At 41.2% G+C, this 25,434-nt stretch overlaps 1 protein-coding gene across 7 annotated transcripts in view; it reads left to right on the top strand.

Annotated features, from left to right (window-relative positions):
- LOC126295484 (uncharacterized protein C1orf50 homolog) overlaps positions 1-25,152 on the top strand; it is a 51,590-nt gene extending 26,438 nt beyond the window's left edge. For all 7 annotated transcript variants that reach the window (XM_049988035.1, XM_049988039.1, XM_049988038.1 and 4 more), the window contains 2 exons: positions 11,329-11,490; positions 23,937-25,152. In XM_049988035.1, coding sequence (XP_049843992.1) covers positions 11,329-11,490; positions 23,937-24,158 — 384 coding nt within the window. In that variant the 3' untranslated portion in view covers positions 24,159-25,152. The remainder of the gene's footprint in view (positions 1-11,328; positions 11,491-23,936) is intronic.
- The last annotated feature ends 282 nt before the right edge of the window (positions 25,153-25,434 follow it).

Raw genomic sequence — 25,434 nt, 5'->3', positions numbered from 1 at the left:
TAGCTCTTTTGGGTTTTTTTGGTTCCACACTTTGATTTTCATTAGCTACATAATGAGAAAAGTGTCACTCTCGATCACACAATTTTGGGTCTTTAGTGCGATACAACTGACAATTTTTGTCATACTTAAAGATTTGAAGCTATTGCAGGGTCAGATAAGTTTTTCACATTTTGTAGCTAGTGAGAAACAAAGTGCAAAATTGTCATGTTCATCAGATACGATGTGAAAAGAGAGTATGTCCTTCCAGTGGGTGTTATTGGATCCAATCTCGTGAGAACACCACACCTTCTGATAACACACGTGTCCGGTATGGCAGGAAACACAAATGACGGAGACGGTCCATGTGGATGCGAGAACTTCTTCGTTAGTTCGTAAGACGTATGCAACCCACCAGTTACTGTTGTGCAAAATGGCAACAAATCCATGTGTGTCTTAACAGCATTGCTTTCCACATAGCAATTACTGACTCTTCTCTGCCCACTAAATAATCCAACATTTATGTCTGGTTATGTATCTTTCAAATATGCAAATAATTCCTTAAGATAGTTTAGTCCTAGCTGCTTACGCTTGTGCACTGTGGTCCAATTTTTTCACAGTGCACAGTCTTTTCTTCCTAGCATGACATGGTCTACATTATGATAACAGAAAAAAATCATACAGCTGAACATTCTCACACAAAGTTTTACCTAGCTTTGTATTTAGTATCACTGGCATACCATGCACTGCTACTAACTGTTTCGCACCATGTAATCTGAAGTGGAAAATACTTTCACGGTTTTCATTATACTCCAACTCTGTGGAAATGCTGTCAAAATTTGTATTGTCACAGGCACATACTGTAGCATGGAACTTGTCTTTGTCAGGCAGCAATTTCTCTTACTCCCCCCCCCCTTTCATTTTTTATTTTATTTAGTTATTTTTTATTTTATTTTTTTTTATTCCCCCCCCCCCCTCCCCCTCCCCCCAAAGTAAGCACGCTCCAAAACTGAGACAGCTTGCTTAAATTCTTGCTTCAGATATTTTTTTCTCATCCTGAAGCCTAACTTTTTTTTCTCCACAGGAGACCTAAAAACTGGGGACTAGTATTGAAAGAATACAGTGTCAGATTGGATGGTATTTCATCTCACCTCATCACAATATCTGGAATTACTTCGTACAGCTGAGGCAACACCTGTAGGACTTAATGGTTCTTGTGATATTTGCTTTCTAATTTGTTGTAAATTTTTCCACCTAGGAATACATGAGGACTCTCGTTTACCATCCTCTCTTCAACATTTCTCAGTCTTCTGTAATCATGCATGATCGTCCTTTTTTAAATAGATTGCAACAGTACAATTATGACTTTAAACCCATGTTTTTTCAAACTACTACTGAGTACTACTCAGTACAGCACATTTACACTTCAGTTTGAGTAAACAGTCCACACTCTAAAAACAAGCTAGTAAGTGGTTGAAATAAATATCCCTGATTGGCTGTTCACAGCAAGAAATTTTCAAAATTTGTTAGAATAATAGTGACAGCTATTGTCTCCTGTTCTGGGGGAGGGGGGGGAGGGGAGGGGGGAACCAGGTGTGTAGCTGCTCAGATGCTGTGTTTTGTTAGTGTAGTGATGCAGACAAAATACATTTTTGGTAATGATGCCTTTGGTGCATTATCTTGATATTTAACCATGTTAACAGTAGCATACTGGGCAATACAATGTTGTTGTTGATCCCCCCCTCCCCCAGAACAGGAAGATTTTAATGGCCAAAGGTTAAGGTCAACGACCTCAAATGTGATAATCCTGGGAAACCCACCGTGCCACATATCTGTGTAAACTGCTGCCGATCAGCTTTTCCACGATATCACATTTCATTGCTATATCTGTATCAGAACCAAAACTATAATCATTTATGCGGAGACAGAGGCATGTAATTTTCATACAATTTCCAAACGTTGCAGACTCCTAGCCTTCTTCACGCACATCTGCAAATTGGTAGTTTTCCATCTCTTATCTGAATCGTCAGATGCATCAAAGTTGGAAGAAATCTGAGTGGGTCAGGTTGAGTGGTGCATTAAATTGACACGGAATTAATGCGCTTACCTTCCGAAGGTGAAGTGCCGAGATTGTCGATAGAAACGTCGAAACCGGGAAAAGAAGGTGAAGTGCCGAGATTGTCGATAGAAACGTCGAAACTGGGAAATAAAAGTATAGAGGGGCTTTTGAGGTGTCGGTTCCTTCTTGTTGAGGAGCCGAGGTATCGGGCTGCCTCACATCTCCCCTCCCCTCCCCTCCCCTCCCCTCATCCTGTGATCTGAGGAGGGAAGTGTTGTTTCCAAAAGCTCTACGTCATAGCTTCAGCTGCGGTAGGCGAGTGCAGTGCTGTCCACTCATTCTGCAGCCTGGTGATTCCAGCTTTCTCGAGTGACAACTCATTTCGATACAAACCATTAACTTTCTTTTTTCGTCACATTAGTTTGACGAAATAGAGAGATGATACTTAATTTGTGTTTTGAAAGTAGAATGCATTTGAGTATCTCGAGGGTGCAATTTTCGTCCCTTCACGCGGACTGTGCGACGTCGGTACTGTGTCGTCGCAGTTCGTGTCGAGTACACGTCGAGTGAAGAAAACTGCATTTGTAAGAGTTTATCGAAACAAAATATTTTAAAAGCATTGAAGCATTAAAATTACAGATATTTCCTCGTTGTGACTCCGTAAGAAGAGACAGTAATCTTACGGATCCCGATTTGTGCCACTGTGTATCCCGTCGCTAGTGTAGCGACGCACATCTTCGATTTGTAATGACACCTTCAGAATATGAAAAGCTGCTATGTTAAATCTTTCATAATTTCTGACTAGCTTATGTTGTTCTTTACACATATAAAGGGGAAACATTGGTAGCAAAAATTTTCGAAAGTTATTGACTGTTTTATTACAGATGCACAGTACTGTTCTTAACATTTGGATAGACACGAGCTATGCGAGGGTTTACCCGAAAAAGGGAATTATTTTTTAAAAACTATGTATTTTGAAATTGATTACAAAACAACCTTATCCCCTGGAAAATCCCAATTAGAAGTAACATATTTGCCCCTCTGGTGCTTCCTCTGTTTGAAACACTTTTTGCAGTCATCTTTAGAAATGGCTGACAGCTTGTCCTTCATTTTTTCCTCGACTTTTGCAACGTATTCAAATCGGGCCCCTTCGTGTGCGTGGAAATAAGAAAAAGTGACACACGGAGCGAGGCTAAACGAATAAGGTGCGTGGGGCAGCAGAACTGTGCCATTTTAGCCAAAAACTGTCCAACAGAGACGGCCGTGTGTACAGGTGCGTCTCGGTGGAAGAACTGGTCTTCTGTCTGCCACAAATCGGGTGTTTTTTTGACAAACACCGTTGCCCGGTCTTCTTAATATTTGAAAATAAAATGTCTGATTGGAGGTTTTTCAACATTTTTGTCAATTCGGGCAGTTGGACATTCAAATCGAGGTTCGTCACCAGTCGCTATGTCGCCATTTTTAAATCGAGCGAATCACTCGTACGAGTCAGTTTCTCCCGTACCGTCACCTCGCTGAGATGTTTACGACATTAAAATAGTTTTAGGAGCGTTTTTACTGAGTAGAAAAAAAAATCACAGCTGCACATTGTTCACTTAAACTTGCCATCATAAAAAGCTAAACAGGAACGAAACAGCTTTAACGAGAACAATCGGTGCAGATGACCTGGGTCAAGAAGGCAGGTGGCACTGCACAGCCCTGGTGCCAGGAGTGCACGCTACACGAGCTCTGCCCGTGTGCAGGTTTTCTGTTGAAAGAAAATACTGGGCTGTGCCATGAAACTCTGCAGTTTAATTTCTCCTTTGCCATCGGTTTTAGCAGGAAACCAAGCTGTGCATTAATAAATCTGAATCGTCCAAAAGCTTGTAGTGCTACCTGTCCACAGGTTAAAACTGTGCAACAGAATGACATTAAAGGTACTAACCAGAAAGATGCAATAGCTGGAGAGTTCTCTCTCGTACATCTCATGCCAGTTACCTCATGCAGTTTAAGGGACTTCAGATCCCAGTCGATGTTCAATTTACGATAACAGTAAATGAGGTTAATCTTCAGACATTCAAATGCGTCGGAATTCATTTAGAGTGAGTGTTTTTTTGCGTGGTCAGTCGTATGTTCCCCATTTGCAAATTATTAATTCGGGGAACCACTTCGTAATCTTTACCTCGCTGTATCCAAGTCCTGACCCAATTCCAGGTGATAACCAGATTCCATTAGAGCTACTGACAGCCTTGGGAGAGCCAGTCCTGACAAAACTCTACCATCTGGTGAGCCAGATGTATGAGACAGGTGAAATACCCTCAGACTTAAAGGAGAATATGATAATTCCAATCCCAAAGAAAGCAGGCGTTGACAGATGTGAAAATTATCGAATTATCAGTTTAATAAGCCACGGCTGCAAAATACTAAAACGAATTCTTTGCAGACGAATGGAAAAACTGGTAGAAACCGATCTTGGGGGAAGATCAGTTTGAATTCTGTAGACATGTTGGAACATGTGAGGCAATACTGACTCTACGACTTACCTTAGAAAATAGATTAAGTAAGGACAAACCTACGTTTCTAGCATTTGTAGACTCAGGGTGTATACGACCCGGGAAATCTGAGGGGAGAACCCTAGGAATTTTTTAGAATTCAAAGAACTTTTCCTTGTTTTAGTGATTTTGACTGGTAAGAACCAATACTCTAACAAAGGATATTATTGTATCCCGCTTCTCCAGAATAATGCTGCAGCAAAAAGACATGAACGAGAGGTGGGGAGGGGGGGGGGGGGACGAAAATGCTCCATATACAACAACAAAACACAGTGCTCATACAAGCGTCTGCCAACCAAAGTGTGTCAAAGGCTTTAGGAAGAATATGCAGTGCTTACTAACAAAAAATTGCCTCTGATGAGCGTGACATGACAGCTTTTTACATTTGATTCATTGGAGCAGTTGCGGGCGGGCTCTTGCGCATGCGAAGTTCAGTCACCTATGAGTAGTAGCTTCTCCCGCTTCTGACTACAGATGTGTGGCTGGGCCCCACTGTCTAAATTGCTCCAGTTCGGAAATATCGTAGATCCAGGCCTGATGCACAGAGCAGTCTTGAGTTGTAGTGGGGAGGTGGGTAGTCTCTACGTGACCTGTGTTTACATTTAGTGATTTTGCTGTTTGCTCTTCGATTATTGCTCTCACATTAAATGAAAACAAAACGAATTTTTGTGGCCGGGAGCTACCAGATGAATTAAAATACGTTCACATAATTACGGAAGGCTAAAATATGTTGTTAGCTTCAGGTTTTATTTCCACCTTTCTGACAGTCAAGCATTAATCACCTTGCAGAACAATGAAGTTATTTTTGTCGGTTTGCTAAAGACATTTGGCTTTTATTAATATTTTGCGCTGAGGCAGTCAATTTATTTGAAACGAGGTGTTTATTTCACACTATCGGCTAGTTTCAACTGTTTGCTTTATTTCAAGTTCACTTTTTCCATCTTCTGGCTCGTATGGCATTATGCCATAATAAAGAACCAAACACGAGATAATACAGTAGTGGTACTCAAGAAAATTTACATCCGAATCTGGACATATGATTGTGCACTTTAAGCCGAATTGTGCATTTTAGCATATTTCATGAAATTCCGATACTCCTGAAGTATCTTTTGATGTTTTGTTTCTTTTATGACATAATGCAAGATCTTTTAATGTTTTACACGTACGAAGATGCGAGCTTCCTGCGTCATCATAGCAGCGCAGGCACGGTGAAGACTGTTATCTGGCGTTCTCGGGCAACTGCTGAAATGAACCTATTTCTAACAGGTCTCGGGAAAATATTGCGAACGGTGGTTTGAAAAGTGTTACTTTCAAAGTAAATTTCCTTTTACGCAAGATGAACTATGTGTGAGAATGTACGATGAATTTCTTAAATCACAGAGCGTTTGACTCTAACTTAAAAATCAACTCTTTGAGGACGACCATGTAGAAGAATTTTAAGCCCAGAAGATCAGACATTTACGTCGTTATTAAAAATTTTACTGGCACATTTGTGTGATGTACCTTAAAGTGTAACACACGCAAAAAGATCAGTATTATATGTGGAAGCTTAGCTTCTCTTGTTGTTCATTAATCTTAGAGACACAATATTATGTGTGAAAGCTTCATTTTTTTTTCTAGCAAAGCTGTGTATATTAATTTAAACCATTAACTTTTCTTTTTTGTGTGTTTGCGCTACTTAAGAGTGATCTTGCTATTGGCTGACTACATCACGTGCCCTATGCTGTCATCAGCTGGCGAGATCACATGACATGAGCCATGACTGGCTTACAAAAGTGCATCGCAATCTCGATTTCAATGCTTTGGAAAGTGACATGCGGTGTTTGGTGGAATTCAAATTTATACCTTCGTAATACGAAAATAAGCATCGTACGTGTTGCTGCACATCGAAGGTCTTTCAAAAGTGTTCTCCCCCCCCCCCTCCGAATTTCATATTCTAAAGTGTATACTGTCATTTAACATGGAAAAAGTGTATTTTCACCCGGGAGAAAGTGTATTTTCAACCGGGAAATGTGGGAAAAATCTGGGATATTTTTTTATTTTTTATTTTTTTATTCTTTTCCTTTTTTCCCACGTACACACCCTTAGACTTAAAGAAAGCTTTTGACAATGTTGACTGGAATACTCTTTCAAATTCTAAAGATGGCAGGGGTCAAATACAGGGAGGGAAAGGCTATTTACAATTTGTAGAGAAACCAGATGGCAGTTACAAGAGTCGAGGGACATGAAAGGGAAGCAGCGGTTGGGAAGGGGGTGAGACAGAGTTGTAGCCTCTCCCCGATGTTATTCGATCTGTTTATTGAGCAAGCAGTAAAGGAAACAAAAGAAAAATTTGGAGTAGGTATTAAAATCCATGGAGAAGAAATCAAAATGTTGAGGTTCGCCGATGACATCGTAATTCTGTCAGACAGAGCAAAGGACTTGGAAGAGCAGTTGAACGGAATGGATAGTGTCTTGAAAGGAGGATATAAGATGAACATCAAGAAAAGCAAAACGAGGATAGTGGAATGTAGTCGAATAAAGTCGGGTGATGCTGAGGGAATTAGATTGGGAGATAAGACACTTAAAGTAGTAAATGAGTTTTGCTATTTGTGGAGCAAAATAACTGCTAATAGTCGAAGTAGAGGATATAAAATGTAGACAGGCAATGGCAAGGAAAGTGTTACTGAAGAAGAGATATTTGCTAACATCGAGTGTAGATCTAAGTGTCAAGAAGTATTTGTTCAGAGTGTAGCCATGTATTGAAGTGAAACGTGGACGATAAATAGTTTAGATAAAAAGAAAATAGAAGCTGTCGGAATGTGGTGCTACCGAAGAATGCTGAAGATTAGATGGGTAGATCACATAAGTAATGAGGAGGTATTGAATAGAATTGGGGAGAAGAGGAATTTGTGTCACAACTTGACTAGAAGAAGGGATGGGTTGGTAGGACATGTTCTGATACATCAAGGGATCACAAATTTAGTATTGGAGGGCAGCGTGGAGGGTAAAAATTGTGGAGGGAGGCAAAGAGATGAATACACTGAGCAGATTCAGTAGGATGTAGGCTGCAGTAGGTACTGGGAGGTGAAGAAACTTGAACAGGATAGACTGGACTGAAGACGCACAACAACACCAGCAACCACCTTAGATTGAGATGTACTTCTAATTCCTGTACATATTTCGCATATGCCAGGTTTACTAGTAGTATTAAAAATGCAGAGAGGGTGGGTAGTGTGTTAACATCTGACACGAGTGTGAGAAAGGAGCCCATCTTTGTGCTCACTTCACAGCTGTACAGGTTTACAGACTGTAGCTTTTTTAACATGCGAGGCACTGACGAGTGCCCCACCCCCACCCCCCACCCCTCTGTAGCGCGTGTAACACCTCCAAATAGATGTCATTTACATAGTGTAGTGGAACCCGCACCTGTTTCCGTGTAGCAACCGTGGCCTTCGGTCCGACTGGCCCAGGTCGGGTGCGGGCGGCGGTACGATGCAATTCGCCACCAGTGCTCATCACCTCATCTGGCATCGGCCTACTACCCTTCCGCACAGTGTTTGAGATACTGTGTCTGTTTGACAGCCGGTGTTTGAAACTATTATCGCTCAGGTCTTCGACTCAAAGAACAATTCGGTGCGACTCTCTACACTGTTCTGTCCTGAGCGAGCCGAGCCTCTGCCTCCCTCTGCACTTACCGCCCCCCCCCCCCCCCCCCACTTCCTTACGAGGGACGAGGGGAGGGACTCGTGTGGAGTCACCGATTTTGACAGAGTTTTGGAAGGATGTTCTATATTGAACGTGGGTGGGTGGCAGACAAACTTCGGGACGTACGCAGTGTGCCTTCCTTTCATTTTCAGTGTCTGATAAGTTTGGAACGCACCTCGCACACACTTTCTTCTACAACACGGTGGGCCGATGTGACACTTACGTTCAGCATTGCAGCAACATCATCCATTGTAATATGCCCACTTTCCTGTACAAACTCGTCGACTCTGTGTTTTCTCTGCGACTCCACAGAGCATCTGAGACGGGCTGAATCTTTCACACGTGTTACACCTCGTTTGAACTTGTCAGTCCACTCGTACAGTTGTGTTAGATTCAAACAACTTTCACTATATTGCACTGCCATCTGCCGTTGAATTTAGACGGGTTTTGACCCTTCAGCTGACAGAAATCGAGTGACACTCCACGTCGAGGGTGTCGCCATCTCGTTTCACAGGTTTCCAGCATCCTGTTCACAAGATGAGCGTGCTGGGGACAATTTGGTTTCAGTCAAAAAATATCAGAGGACTGCAAACTTGGTCAGAGTTTTATATTTTTTTATAGAACTTCTCCGTTTATTTATAGACATTGTATAATTAAGTGCTGTGCATTTCAGTGTAAAGGAATTTGATTGCACTAGAATGTCGTAAAGCATTATTTTCACAATTCTCGAGACACACTTTTTATTGTACGTGTCATTTTGGTTACTCGACTTACTATTCTTGTCAAACTTCACATTTTGAGAGAACGGTCTTCCGTCTTTGGGGAAAACTGTTAATGTAGTTCTGTTGCACTGAATCTGAAGATGGGAGCCTGATCTCTGAAAATGTTTAGTTAGACAGGGTGAAGAATATAATGTGGATGAATACAATAATTTGACGTATTAGTTAAGTCTCGCAACCACTACCGCACCTGTTTCGAGACAGAGGATCTTAAAATTGTTGCATTTGCTTATTTTGGTGATAAATTTAATTTTCTCAGTAGTGATTCGTACTTAGACTTCATTATTATATTTTCCATTCATTTTGCTGTCTCAGTTTTACCAACAATGGCCTCTAGTATATTATAACCTTCCCCTCTACTGCTACAAAAATCTGTAATAGAATGTACTTTTGTAGTTGTCTCAATGCTAGTGCTGTAGTGCTTGCTTTTGAAGTGAGAAGGAAGATCGAATAATAGAAAAATGTAGCTTACTTACCTGCTTCTTGGAAATCCTTGTCAAAAACATAGCTGGCTGAAAAACATGGCTTGCTATAAAAATAAATTTCACATCTAGCAAGTATGATTTGGTTTGATACTTTATATTCCAACACTGTTCCTTCCAATTTCTTCCATCCAATCTTTTATTTTCTTCATTTTACATTTCTGTGTAATATTACAAATGAGTCTTGTTACTACAGTTCACTGTACACACCGACAACCGTTACCAACTTCATACTATAGTCTGATTAAAATTACTTGATAGTTGACACTTTACACATCAGAGCCGCCCTCCTCCAGTCAGAGCACACGCCATGCCCAAGCTGTGCACCGTTGTCAAACTGCCTCGACAAATGGTCAGTTCACTTCTAATTGCAAGACTGGCTTTTTTTTTTCCTTGATGTGTTTCAACCCCAAATCCTAGGCCTCACTCTTTTTATTTCATGTTTTGTCAGATATGAGAACTCTCCCAAAGTAAAGCACACAAAACAGTAATGACACCACATATTCAATTATTACTAGCCCAGAGACCGGACTAAAACATTGCACGAGGCTGAACTATTTGAAGGTAGCAAATGGTAGTTGCAACTGGCTGTACGGAGGAATAAATAAAACACCATAACGTGAAACAGTGCCATAGCGAAGTGGTTAAAGTGGAATCTGAATGTGCAGAAGGTCTTGGGTTCAAATCTTGTCAGGTGTCATAATTTTTGTTTGTTTGTTTAAAGCTCTGCTTATTGTTATATTTTCAATTAATGGGCTTAAATTTGATTTTTTATTATTAATCTTTTTCACATCATTTTCAACATTATATTGTCTTTTTTATTTGCTCTTATTATTTCTTCTTATCATTCTTTTTTGTTTATCTACTTGCGGTGCCTACAACGTGGAAAAGAGTGCCAACCGGTGCTGGTTATCGGTCGGTATAGTGTCAGCTCGTGTAGCCGTCGAGAGGACAGCTTCACGTAACTCGTGAAAGTGAGAAGTTACAGTTCGCTTTTAACGCCGAAGCAAATTTTTCCATCTGGTGTTTGGTCTTAGAGATCAGCATTAAGCACTGTAAACAAAGCGAACGTGATAAATAGCTCTGTGCAGGTTGTCGACTGCGGTTTTCTCGGATATGTTGCAATTCAGGAGGTTGTGGTTAGTTTGGGACAAGTCTAAATTCACGATTACAAAACGTGTAGTCTGCTTCAGTACAGTCACCAGTCACTTAAAATCAGCTGCGGACAGAGCATCTCGTGGTGCCGCCGAACCCGACTGCAACTGCTTCGGACAAATTGACACTTCGGCACCTGTGGAGTGACGTGCCGTGTACGCGTGTCACCCTTACCCGAGTGACAGCCGTCGCCGCTACACTTTGGCGCCAGATGACAGGTGTCAGCTCTCGAGTAATTTTAATCAGACTATAGTAACCTGTGAACTTGAGGAAAGATATAACAGCTTGCTGTACAGTGATCTTACAAAGTGCCGAGTTTTTTTTTTTTTACATCTGGATAGTTTGTGTAAGATTATTGTGCGAAATAAATTACAGAAAGAACAATAATGACAGTAATAATTATTATTTATTCTAAATGTCTCTTGAAAATTTAGAAAACAACTCTTTGGTATTTTAATTGAGAACAATTCATTATAATTTTTATTACCGAATAATTGTAGCATATCACTGTACTGTTTGTTCATATAATTTTTTTTAATGAAGTTTCATAATTCCTTTATCGTATTGAATACTCTGGTACGTTAAAAAATGGGCCACTGACCAGTTCCACAGTTTCCATTAGCCGTCATCAGCACTCCACTGCTGGCCGTCTGTCGCAGGTGTCGGTGCTGCGGCGGCAGGCGGAGCGCGTGCTGTCGGAGGCGGCGCAGTCGCACCGCCTGCACCACGCGGCCTGCAACTTCCGCAAGGCGCCCGGCTCCGTCTACCACCTCTACCGCCGGCCCTCGGGGCAGGAGTACCTCTCCATGCTGGCACCACAGGTCTGTGAAACAGTGTGCCACTCGGTAACGTTTCTGCCCCTCCGCGGCTCCTGCTCCGGTGCTTGGCGCCGCTGCCTCTAGGCCGGTTCCCGGCCGGGTTGGAGAGATTTTTTTTGGCTCGGAGATTGGGTGTTTGTATCGTCCTAATCGTTTCTCCTCATCTCCGTCACAAATGTGTGAAAGGCACCGGAGAGACTGCGTATAGAAAGTCGGCCGAACCTCATCGGACAGGTTTCCCGGCCAGTAATGTGTCGTCATTCGTTCTTTTACTCACTCGTTCGTCGATGTATTTGTTCACTCGTTCAGTATTTCTTCCTGTTCCATTTGCATACAGTGTGTTGAAGAATGATTGCTTAAACACCTCTGTGTGTACTTTAGTCAGTCTGCAGGAGTGGTACAGAGTGTAATGTAATATACTGCTGGTCTTCACTTAACACTGGTTCTCAGAACTTTGTGTCTGGGCTCTTGTGGTTTAACTGGTGTCGATCTCATGTATGCCATTACTGATTTTTCAACATTATCGTAACGTACTGTCGTGCGTCGAACGAACTTGTGACCATTCGAGCCGCACGTCTTTGCGCGTGTTCGGTACACCCGGTAGTCTTATGTGCTACGGATTTGATGCACTCGAGCTATATTTTATGGTTTATCTTGTGAGCAGTGCGTAAACAATCTCTTCTACGTCTGCACGTTAACATTACAGTTCACATTTAAGTGCCCTGCAGAGGGTTCGTCGAACCACCTTCGGAATTTTCCTCTGTGTTCCACTGTCAAACAGCTTGTAGGGAAAAATGAATATTTTAGTCTTTCTGTGCCAGCTTTGATTTCTCTTATTTTGTTATGATCATTTCTCCATATGTAGGTGAGCATTTTCACATTTGGAGGAGATAGGTGGTGATTGACATTTTGTGAAAAGATCCTACCTCAACAAAAGCCATTGTTTTAATGATTGCCCCCCCCCCCTCCCCCCCCAATTCACGTATCATACCTGCGGCACTCTCTCCCCTTTGCGATAATACGAATTGAGCTGACATTCGTAGAACCTTCTTGATGTCATCTGTCAGTCCTATCTGGTACAGTGCTCTCAGGAGGGCAGACAAGTATAGTGGGCACTCTCTTCAGTGGATTTCTTGCATATCCTAAGTGTTCTGCCAATAAAACACAGTGTATGGTTTGTCTTCTTGACAACATTATCTACGTGATCATTCAAATTTAAGTTGTGCAGGTTCTTAATTTCTCTGAGGAGTTTCATTTTCTCGCACGGGCTCCACATTTTCCTTTCCCGTTCTCTCTCCTTTTTTTATGCCCAATGTTTTTCATCAGCCTGCTGTGTCTGGCAAGGCTTTCGTTCGACCACTCGGCACTGGTTGTCATCTCGGAAACCTGCAAATTTCCCTGTAGGTTATAATGACGTCATATGATAGAGTATAGGCAGTGCTTCTTTGTGGCCGAATGCGATTTTTCTTCCCCTCTCCATCTTGTGATTAAATGCCCATTTTCTCTGTATCTTTTTTATATGAATGTGTCAGAGTATATTTGGTTTTCTGTTCAGTCAAAAATGTTGAAGATACAGTTATCAGGTTTAGTCATGTATTCTTCAAATGTGACCACAAAATTGTTTGCATGTTAGGTCATTTTAGAATATATCTGTTGTTTGGATTTTTGTTATGTAGACCCCATTCTCGTAATTAGGACGTACTATATAGTGTAAGATGTTCCTCTCCTTAGATTGTTATTGCTTCGCAGAGGATAATATACTGACATATATATACACACACATAAGCTGTCTCACATATTTGGAATGATTCTGTTATTTATAGGAAAACACTTTATGCTGTAAATGTTTCATGTGGTTTAGAGAGCTGTTATCATATTTCTCACTCTCACTTTTGAAGCTCTGTAATATTCTTTTGAATATTCTATGTTTTTCTTTTTGTCCGGCTCCTCTGTCGACTTTTGTATAAACTGTTATTAGTGAAAAAAAAAAAAAAAAAAAAAAAAACCTGAAACTTACTGTACTGTGTAATTTTCTGCCCATTTGTCGCTTCTACAACTTAAAAAGATTTTCGGGACACTGTGCATATTGCCTCGATTTTTGGATCGGGAAAACTGGACTTCAATTACATTGAAGAAGCAACTTGACAGCAATACCATCTCACTATCCCAGTCTGCGGATGGTAATTCCAAATGAATAACTGCATAAACCTACACAATACCTCAAGTTCATTGTGACCTTACTCACAAGAAACACACAGTTTATTTAATTTGTGGCAATTAAAAGCAGCCACCAGTCCTGGTATGGCAATTATTTACAAATTGCAGTTATCATTTCTTTCCTCGACGGCATCTGATAAGTGCGTTAATTTAGTGAAATGGTAAGGTGTTTTTATTCTCTCATTGATATAATTAAAGTGAAACATTTATTTTGTAGAAAACTGGCTGTACCGCACGAAGTGATATGTGTTAGTCAGCACGCAGACAACAATTTGAAATAACTGTGGTCTTCTATTGCAAACAATATTCTGTTTCGTGCAAATGGAAGTCCAGTTGTTGCTTTGCCTGAAGGGGTCGAGAGGCTGTACGGAGTGCAGTTTGTATTGAATACCACTTCCATTTGGCCTCTCCGCACTGGCAGCTTCCACGTAGCATTTTTTAATTGCAATAAATATTAGTTGTCGCGACATCGTCCAGTGTACTGTGGATCTCAGTGCCTCTTTTCCTTGCGACGTAGACACACAGTAACGTCTGCCACTGGCTTTGCTTTAGCTTCGCTGCTCCCGAGAAAAGTCTTTCCGTTACCACCAGACATTTGAAGAGATCGTATCGCGTAATTCTTTGTTGACCGGCAGCTTACAATACAAATTTTACTGTCCGAAAACTAGCAATCGATTATATCGACTGTGGCCGATTGCCTGTCGGCTTCAGTAGAGTTCTTCGGCTGACATTAGTTCGATAACGTACTTTAAAATTCACTGACTACTTTTGTCTGAGAGACCCAAGACAGAAGCCGACAGGCAGTTTGTTAACAAGTGGCCCCAAAACCCTCAATAATTTTGTTTTATCGACTGTACTGTTCGCGACTCTGCTGACGGTAGTGGCTCGATGTGCACTTGCTTCCGGATGCCCACTCGTATTGAAAGACCGACAGTACTTGTGTACGTGTGGCTTTTGTTTGCTGGTCTATACTGTAATGTACTTTTGGGTGTATTTTTGGGTACTCTTTGCTGTTCCGTTAATATTAGAGAGTTGTCCACGTTCAGTTTCGTCCATTATATCTGTCTTATATATTGTTCCCCTCAAACCCTTAAGTGTTCCACATTTCGAACAAGAGATCCTCGATGCTTGTCTTAGAAAATGCAGTTCTCCAGGTTCGGCCTTCTCGTGGCTCTTCTGTGCAATTGTTGGAACTGCATACTGTAGTTGGTAATTGGCTCAATAGTGCCATTGTTACATTAAATTTTGTTTTTAATCCAATTTTTGTGGACCACAAAAGGGTGTTCTACTTTGGTATTCCTCTCCCTTCTGTCTGTTTCTCAGATCACCTTCATATGTTCCAGCTATTTATAACTTTCACAAATATCAATTGTTACATCGTCTGATACTTGAAGGTCTACCAACTGTGTTCCCATTGTTAAGTAATGTGTTCTTGATGTTCAACTACAGTCCTCCATTTGCTGCATCCTGCTATTAACTTTTCATTGTATTGGAGGTATCTTCTTCGTCGATCACAACCACTATCTGGTCATCAGCGAACAGAAAGTGTGGTCTTCTAACGGAATTCCCAATCGACCGCATTTGTCTTTCCAGTTCTGCGCGGCAGTTTGAGGAGATATTGTGAATAATGTTGGGAGATAAACAGCTGAGGCTGTTGTTAATTTAAATGTTTTTTCAGTCCTTTATTTTAAACCATTTAGAGACAATAGATCACACCCTTATTTTTCTGCACATATTTTTATATATGTCATAAGGAGTAGTCTGAAAAGCTTGTTGTAAAGGTGTTCCAGGGTTGTAATTGTAAGAAAAAATTAGATACGTGGCAGCATTTGAGAGTTAATTAGAATCCAAGTTGGGCAAGTGGGCCTCCACACACGCAGATTCGGGCGACCCGTGAGACACGTCGTCACCGGTGTGTTGTTTGTTCAGTTTTGTAAAACAGAATGAGAGTGATAATAAAAACTGCACAAGGGACGGTAGTGAGGATCGAACCTGTGCCGAAGGTCAAGTAGTCTCGTGCACCGTCATAGACGCTGAGAGATCAGTTGCCACTAATTGTATGTGCATGACAGCCCGATAGGCTAACTTCGCTGCTAATTAACTCTGAAACGGTGCAACGTATCAATTTTTTTTCTCGACAATTATTTATCGGCGCAATCTACCCTAAGACGCCCTCAAGAGCCTTCCAGACTGTTTCTGACCACCCTGTACGTAATTCTTCCATTAACAGGTCAGAGCCATACAGTCACTGCTTCGAACAGCTCAGTTAGTGGGATATCGTCTTTTGATTTTCGAGACCTACGAATACTTGGTGTCTTTCAAAATTTTTTGAGATATTTTTTTTTTTTCCTAGCAGCTCGCACAGTGAGAATATATTATCGAGATGTGATCTGCATGCTCTAAATCCCCTGCTTGTTGTTTCTCAAAATCTGACCGTTAAAACATCCTATCTGTCTAACTGGCTGCACAGTAACAACAGTCCTGTCGGTTTCCTTTTTGTTAATGGAACATCCTACAGAAATATTAAAATTCTGCGGTAGCTCTTCACCGTTCCTCACCAGTAGATTAAAGAAGCGTGCTAGGAGTTCCATTAAAGCACTCGGTCGATATTTCACTGACTGTGGAAGGAACCGCAGCTCGAAGGGCTAAAACAGACTACAGATTCACTTACAATACAAAGCTGCTCGTGCTCTAGCACCTGTCAATGTTATGTATCTGTGAAACCCCACAGTTGGGTATAATCAACGTTAGGAGGAGAACAAATCTAAAGATTGGTGGAGGACAAGTCACTGGTGTAATGGTAATGTGTAGTAGACAGTTACGGTCAGCAGATCTACAAGAGGCACAAATGAGGGAACAAAAAGCTACACAGCACTTGCTGTAAACAATGTAATATATTATCAGATGCAGTACATACCTGTCTGTATTTTCCAAAGCAGATGTTGTGTTGTGGAATGTTATCCCCTCGTCATCAAAGTGCAAATCCGATTAAAACACGGCGTAACGCGACAGTACGCACCCTCGACGAGGGCGTCGTGCGGACCTGCTACATTGTCTTCGGTGTATCTGCACTTTGACAGTCCAGTACCGGAAACCACAGTGAACACACTATCGAATGATGCGACAGTGAACACACTATCGAATGATGCGACAGTGAACACACTATCGAATGATGCGACGGTGAACACACTATCGAATGATGCGACGGGAACACCAATATTGTACCCACACTTGTGCCACACGTATGGTAACGTAGGTGCAGAAAGTTGGTTGTAGATAACCTAGTGAAGCTGGTCGACGAAATATTGGTTGTGTAGTGCGACCTGTGGTTTCTCATGTTGCAAATATACAAAATCAAGAAAAGTCTGCAGTAGAGTTTTGACTGTCTAAAGAAATATATGTCCAGAGGTTGGCAGTATTTGTTCGTCTTGGGTGGTATTATCTGTTATATAATATTCTTGTTGGGGAAACGTTCTTTTGTCCAGACTGTAGTCTTTGTGCCCCGACTATGAAACACAAAGTAACAGACCGCATTCACCGACATCTTCACAAAGGGCTGAACTGAAAAAGCTTTTCGTGTGCTCGTTGGTCATTTTTCCACTTTTGCTGACTTCAGTAACGATGTTAAGTGGACACATTTCTTCCAGTTTCTTTACAACCTGCAAACTAAATGTTTCCTGCAAACAAATGTAAAGCTCGTTTTAATCTATTGTCTGTTGACACAGCCACATTTATTGTGTGTCTGTGTGTGGCACTGTGAACAAATTGTACCACACCAGATGTTGCTCTTTTCCTTCTGTGTGTGTTGTAGATGATAAGATTTCATAAAATATTGGCTCTAGTCACTATTCTGCATGTGTGTGTTGACAATGTTTTTGTCTTTAATGAACACTTTTATATTTGCCACAAGTGTTTCTGCTCTCTGTCTAATATTACGGTCTCGTTCGGCGTATTTGAATGCTACGACTGTTGTGATAAGCCCGGACAAAATGTTATATTCTTCTTTTGAAGCCACTGACGAAATACAGAGAAACTTTAAAATTGCTGAGACCGACTGCCATAGCAGCTTCCGGAGCCCAACCTCAAATGTGCCGGTAGTTGACTGCCGATCCGCACTCTCTGTTCTCTGACAGGTTGTTTTACTGACTTAAGTTGTGACGTTTTGCTCCCATCAAAGTGGTCCATGTCTTGCCTTTCCCACATAACCTAAAATCATCTCGCACTCAGATTTTGAAGTGACACAGCTTTAACAGTTCGTAAGTTTTCTGTAAGAAGGGTGACTGTGGTTACAGTAATCCTTATAAATATTAGCCAGTGTTCAGTCACCATTACACTCCAGCCCACTGGGTCACGATATTAATGGGGGTAAAGGTTCGTATTCACTGTGACTTGCAGTTTCGTCATTTGTTCGTGGGGACATTCCAGAACTGGTGGAACTCTCACATTTGTGTGCAGCTTTTTCTCTGCCGTAAGTATCTGAATCACTATTCCGATCCAATGTGTCAGCACGTATTTCTGTTCAATCTCCATAGTATTCTTGCATTATTGTGTGATGTAACGTGCACACAAACTGCTCATCCTCCATTCCAGTTACCCCCTATTATCTGGTACGTAAGTTCGACGTACTTTTCCACATGGCAGATTCACAGGATTGATTTGCACCGACCCATTGACGTGCATTTCACTGCAGCGTACTGCCGTACAGCTACGGCTCAGTGGGTTGGTGCACTGACCTTCAGATTGTGCCCTAATAACAATCAATATTCAGGCATTGTCATAGATTTCAGATTGTGAATACAAAGGTTTAGTTAATATACATAAGTGCACCCATTGATATAATAAGTAGCTGTGTTACATGGCTTTATGTTTAATTACAGACTTAATGATTCATCAGTTGATTTGTTTCCATCACTTAACGCCCGCGATTTACGTCCTCCTTCGTTGCCGAGTGATGTATCACTTTTCGTTCTGACACCGCAACTCTTCCTTTCCTATATCTTTACTACTTTATATCTATATAAATGATGGTCTATTGGTTTTGGCATTTGACAACTTTTTAATAACTGTGGAAGTATTACAGGCATCGGGTCCCCACCTAATTTGTCGCCTGCCTGTACGTTTCACGTGAACCTTTTAAGACTCGATCCATCTGTTTACAAAGAGAAAACAGAATCTCTCTTCCTTTGTTCTCGTCCGACAATGACCTAAGGAGCTCGACACCCTCGTGGCCCGCGCTCTTCCGCGGCTTGCGGTAGTTTGCGGCATTCGTTTTATTCCTCGCCCACTTGCAGCTACGTCGAACTTTAGTCATGATCGTCTGGCGATGTCTTCCACGTTATCTGCATCGTAAATAAACTTTCTTCCCACAGTATTTCTGAAAACCCAAAAACAAACTTAAAGAACATAATAATAATATCTGTTCTTACAATTATTCGTATAAGTCTTGGTTGATTTAATGAGGGGTGGGACACCACGTAGGGGAGATCAGAAATATTATTTTGAAATTGTCTACTAAATAAGAGCTTTTCTCTATTAATAAATGCTTAAGTTTATTCTTTAAGGTGTTTAAATTAGTTGTCTTGAAGTCAGATGGTAGTCTATTATAAAAGGTTTTTTTTCCCCTACCCATCTGTGAAAGTTTTCCCTTACCTCTGCATTGTGCCTATGTACATTACTGTTTGTTACGTGATACTCCAGATTATGTTTCACAAACGTTATTGCCTACAGGATGTACATAGAGTAGATGCTTACTATTTTGTACTCTCTGAAGCTTTCTTCACAGGGCTCTCTCCTGTTTACCTTAGCTACCACTCTTACTGCCTCTTTTTGCAGCCTGAAGAGCCTGTCTGCATAGGCAGCTGGTGGCCCACTCACTATCTCGATACCGTACCGGAGGTGTGGAGAGGATAGTATATTTGTCTCGAGCTATCGTGCTCCACTCCACGAGCGCTGAGACCCTTTTCAGTAGATACACACTTGTACCGATTTTATTGCAAATATAATCTATATGTTCTTCTGGTGATAGGTGTTTGTCATCAAATTATACCCAAAAACTTGTATTTCTTCTTTTTATTCAGGTACCTTAAGATAACTTGACAGAAAATTAAAATTGATTGCACTACTGTTTGTAATTGTTTGCATACCACGGCCCCAGCTGACGAGATGTGCCATCAGCATAGCTTATGACCTTATAGTTTTGAGATTGTTACATTGTTAACATACAACATAAACAAAAAAGGCCTCAGTATGCTTCCTTGGGGCAGACCGCATTGAAGTATCTTGTGGGTTGATTTGGTTGTTGCCAAATGTTCATTCCTTTTGTAACTTAGTTTGACACATTGTTCCCTGTCCTTCAAATAGGAGGTTAGTAGTTGTAAGGCTGCCTCTCACAACCTGTACGCTTCTAATTTACACAGTAGAATTGTATGATTCACTGTACCAAGAGCTTTACTCGTGTCCAGGAATATGCCTGTTACCATGCCTCCTCCATCTAGCTTTTTCAATATTTCACGTATAAAAATTGCTACTACTGTTACAGTAGATCCTCCCTTTCTAAAACCAAGTTGTAGACTCTCACGTAGATTGTGTTTGATGAAATATGCCTCCGATTGATTTAATATTACTGTCTCTAGTAATTTCCTGAACTCTGAAGTTAATTATATTGGCCTATAGTTTTTCGTATCAGTTTTTATTGCATTCTCGTACACCGACACAATTTCAGTGATTTTTCAAAAGAGCAGGAAATTCTCCATGGCAGAGGGAGATATTTATTAGGCGTGTCAGTAGCTTGACTAATTCTCCTCTGCATTCCTTTAGCAGCTTAGGTGAAATGTCATGCCAGCTGCAAGACATTTTAGTTTGAAGTATTGAAGTGACTTCTAGGAGGCCCCTCTCAGTAATGTCATGGATGAAAAAAGATCGGCTAGTATTTGTGTTGTTTAAATTGGGTGCTCAGTCACGTGTTTCATTTGTGCTAATTGTATTAAACATCTCTATGAATTTCTCGCACACTTCTTTTGGATCATTTGTTAAGTGTTCATTGTCTTTAAATGCTATGCTGGTGTGTTTGAGAGACTGCTGTGTCTCACATTTTTATTCAATGGTTTCCAGTGCATTTTGCTAACACAAGTTCAGTTCTTTATTTGATACGCATATTTATGAGCTTTAAGGTTAGTCAAAGAATCTATTTTTTTCCGAGCAGTTTGTATTTTGTTAAATAGTAATACAATTAGTATCTCTAAAGAGTATCAAACAGTCTTTCATGTCCTCTCTGTCCAGTGATTTCAGGAGGGAAATTCACAGTTTGTGTTTAATAGCTTTGTTTACTTGTTTTACCAAAGGACATGTTTCATTTAAAGTTTTATTGAATAGTTTGTGGAATTTTTCCATTTATCATTCATATTTGTGACATTGTAAACTGCTTCCCATTTTTATTGCCTAATGCCCTCTTAAGCGTATTATAATTAAATTTTCTTTTGTACATAAATGTATCAGTTTGTCACATTTACATTACTTACATAAATTTTCATAGTAAGGGCTCTGCAGTCAGATTTGTTTTCTACAGTGGTTATGTTTATGTTCTCCTCTGTTCTGTTTTTGAGAATGTGGTCAATGCATGTCTTTCTGTGTTTCTACAGTAATTCCTGTAGGTTCTGAGTTTGTGGTAATAGTTACAACACTGAAGTCAACGTAACACAACTTATAAATCCTATTATTTAAAGAGTCTATGTAGGTGTCTCCAACAAACAGCACATGTTTTCCATATACTGATGTCTTCTACAGCAGGTTTTCCAGACAGTTCAAAAATTCTTCAATACTGTTTCCAAGTGATCTATAGAGAGCTACTATAATCGAGCTGTTGTTCCCTAGTTTCAAATTTATTGCCACAACCTCGAGCGCCATTTCTTTATGCTGATCATCAATCCATTTGACATTTTCAAATGCTACACAATTTCTGCTACAAATGCCCACCCCTCAACCTTTGTGTGTGTGTCTCTCTACAGTACAAATTTTTGAGTTCGTAATTTCTTAGCCTGTATCCATATGCTTCCTCTTCCTTGCAACCTAATTTTCTTGGTATGAAGAAATGAGAGGTTTTGACTCATGTAGGTATATGTCACAAAGTGATCTATTTTGTTCATTATATACTGAACATTCTGGTATGTAAGGGTTAATTTGCTCATTTTACTCTAAAACATCCCTATTTCCTTTGTGCTTGATTTTTTTTTTATGTCACCTTTCTCTGCAATAATTTTCTTTACTTTCTCACAAGTTCCTTGCATTCGAAATTTAAATGCGTGCTGAGCTCGGTATGTATCATTTGCCCATTTTAACCATATCCACTATTCTACATTTTCCAAATGAATCGCACATCTGTTTAATTTTAATGTTTGTCATTCGTATCTCCTTGTTGGCATATGAATAGTATATTAACAATGAAAACAACCAATTATTGACAAAATTATTTAATTGTGTAGATAAAAAATCTACTCGCGAAGTGGGGCGCGCGCGCCCACACACACACACACACACACACACACACACACACACACACACACACACACACACACGGCGGTTGTAATTGGCAAGCTTTCGGAGCCAGCGGCTACTTCTTCAGGCAGAAGGGTTGAAGGGCAAGGAAGAGTGGTGAAGGAAAAGGCTAGTCAACGTACAGGATGTTATCCCGTACGATGCGTCCCCACTGACCTGTGCTTCTGGATTACTTCTCCGAACTCTGTCCCTGTCCATGAACCTCTCCAGCCGTTTTACTTTACCACTCGTCCTTCCCCTTCAACCCTTCTGCATGGAGGAGGAGCCACGGGCTCCGAAAGCTTCCCAATTACAACTGTATTAAGTGTGTGTTCTGGCGCCACTTGGTGAGTAGATTTTTAATCTATCCAATTAAATAAACAGTATATTAAGTCATGCCTGTGAGGTTGCATTGTAATCATTATGTATAGAGATTTTTTAGCTTCTGAGAACTTTTCCAGCATGCTAAGCGATTTAGTGCCTAGTTTCTTGTGACGTTGTTGGCACCAGCTATGCACACGATATATTTATTTTCATCTTAACTTTTTTCCTGCAGGTAGACATCGGTAACATTTTTAGGACTTGCACCCAGTTTTACATTCTCATCACTTGGAAGTCTTTGTGATCGGCTTGTAAAATACTCACCAAATTTCCACTGTGGCTGTCCGTTAAGAAAAGAAAACTGTGACAGATTCTGGGTTCTGTTGTCACTGTGTGTCACTATTTTTTAGTTTGTTACGCCACTGCACTATTTACAAACTTCATTGCCACCACGCTTCACATTTTCACGTTTATTGCAAACACTTGTTTCAGTAGTAGTTGCAGTCCACTTATTTGGAAGAGTTTGATTGTCATCCGGAATTTTATGCGATTTTTGTAGCAATAATGGTTCACGACACTTTTTACATGTTAGTTTTTTCATATTCATGTTTGGAGCCGTTTGGCTATCACCCAGAAGTGTACACGATTTTTGTGACTACTCAGACTTTCCAGTTGAAAGATTTTTCATATCACTCATTAGGATGTTAATTGTTAGTTGAAGAATACTTATAAAATCATTTAACTTTCTGATCTCACTGTTACAATTTCTGCACACACTGCTGTTACTGGTATAATTTTCACTTTTTCACACGAACACGAGCCACCATTACAGTTACACGACAGGCACAAAGGGAAAAACCCTCTGTCGTGTACTTAACAGTAGACTGTTAGATAGGTAGCTTAAGATCTACAATCGTAACATACCACAGGAGAGCATGTTCAGTTATGTGAACAAGCAAGGAAGTAGATCGGTGTGTCAGCAGTGCAGGTACGCGCGCACGGTAACTACAGTGCGTGCTCTCGGTTTAACATTTGAATCGCTGCCTGTACCGTGTCCAGTATAAATAATCTGAGTAAATTTTCCCCGTTCTTAAACAGTTGTTTAGTGGTGTACGATAAAACACAGTGTGATGAAAAAGTACTGATATCGGAGTGCTGCTTAATCGACCAGTGAAGCCTCAAAATTCGAGTGATTATAAATTATCTTCCTGTGACAATTAGTGAATGTGCTCTAAATATGTGGAAAGGGGAAGGGCTGCAACTGTGACGACGGATCTAGACGGTAGATACGGGTCTCTGCCGAATACGCTAGAGGAATCTTGATTTCTGTCCCGTCACCACCCGTGCGGTCGCACCTCCCGACTTACCACCTCTTCTTCCAGGAGTGGGGTCCGAAGGGCCCGCCAGCGGGGCACGAGTTCCGCGGTTCATTCAGGCTCGAGGCGGACCGCAGTTGGACGCCGGCGGGTGAGGGCCCCCCGCGGCCCGCGTCGTGCGCCGTCGTGGACATCTTCGGGCCTGCGGAGGACGCAGCCGCACGTTTTGACGTGACACAGCCGCTGCGCGCCATCGAGGGGGCTGGCCGCGGGGCCTGCACATCGTGACCCGAACTCTCGGCTCGCTCACAGCTGCATTTTGTCTGCGGGCACGGCCGACGTTTGTCGGCACGAGGAGTGAAGAATTCTGTGTGGAAAACTGCTCCCCTTTCTGAAAGCTACCCCTACGCCACGAAGGGACTGCTCGGAATTGTGTGCAGTGTCTGCTCGAGGTCCTGCTTATGACGACTTAAGATGTCGAGAGTTTCATTTCAGATAATATATGCACTACTACAATTAATGTTATGAGAAAATTGTAAACATATAATATAACAGCTTTATGCACTTTTCACTTGTAACGCACAAACACATTCACCACCTTCAGAACAGAGAAAAATTTGAAATGTATACATGAGGTTACTGGCCTTTGTCTCCTGTGACATCCAGCAGATGACTGCCGAGTGCTTCACATCACTGTGAAATAGACTGGAGGTAATTTTCGTGTGCTTCATATTTGGCACTATGTACACAGACTATAATTGGCTCACTGATAATACGTTTCGTAAGGTTATCAGTTCGCAAAGAGTGCGAGGAGTCTGACTTCATTAAGCTACTGCTCGTTCACCATTTTACAGGTGGTAGATTTGGTGTGGCTTCACTGAAGGTGAGCTTTGTAGTTGGATACATTTTATTGAACTCTTAGTGTGCTCAACCACTTGTGTGTGCAGTTTTTTTACAAAATGTTAAAATACAAAGTTATTCTGCTAAGAATCCACTTCGTGGGGTGACGGGTTAATAACTTTTACGAGAGCCCGGAAACTATTTCTGCGGTCGACCAGGAAGCGACGGAGAACGTACCGGTCGTAGTTTCCGGTTTGCGAGTCCACATTCTTGTCCTGCCCACTGAAAGAAATGTTTCTATTCTCTATTTGCTCAGCGGGATCGGGGCTGTGATTATAAATGGAGATTCTGATTTCTAATTGATTTGGTAATGTTTCACGTGCACAACATTGTAATACTCATTATGTTCATACTGACAGTAAACAGCAGTCCGAGCAGTGTAGATGCGACCTCTTCTGTAAGTTACTGTTAAATTGTCTTTCACCCTGACTTCTGCTAATCGAAATAATTGCTCGCCACAAAAGTGGAAAGTAAGTACGACCACCGGCCGTGTGGGCTCATTATCCTTAAGGGCGGCACACCGACAGCTACTTCAGTGAAATCTGAGCGATCCAGGACGGTGTACAATCCTCGTAAGTTCACTTTCTATTATTACTCAAAGTGTGCGTTGAGTGACAGCCCGTGATGTCATCCTAGGCAGCGTGCACTCCAGTGCTCCACTGAC

The sequence above is a fragment of the Schistocerca gregaria genome, chromosome 11, assembly GCF_023897955.1.
Source record: "Schistocerca gregaria isolate iqSchGreg1 chromosome 11, iqSchGreg1.2, whole genome shotgun sequence".
In the NCBI taxonomy this organism is placed as follows: domain Eukaryota; kingdom Metazoa; phylum Arthropoda; class Insecta; order Orthoptera; family Acrididae; genus Schistocerca; species Schistocerca gregaria.
The sequence above is the reverse complement of the archived record's forward strand: the minus strand, read 5'-3'. Positions and strand labels throughout refer to the sequence as shown.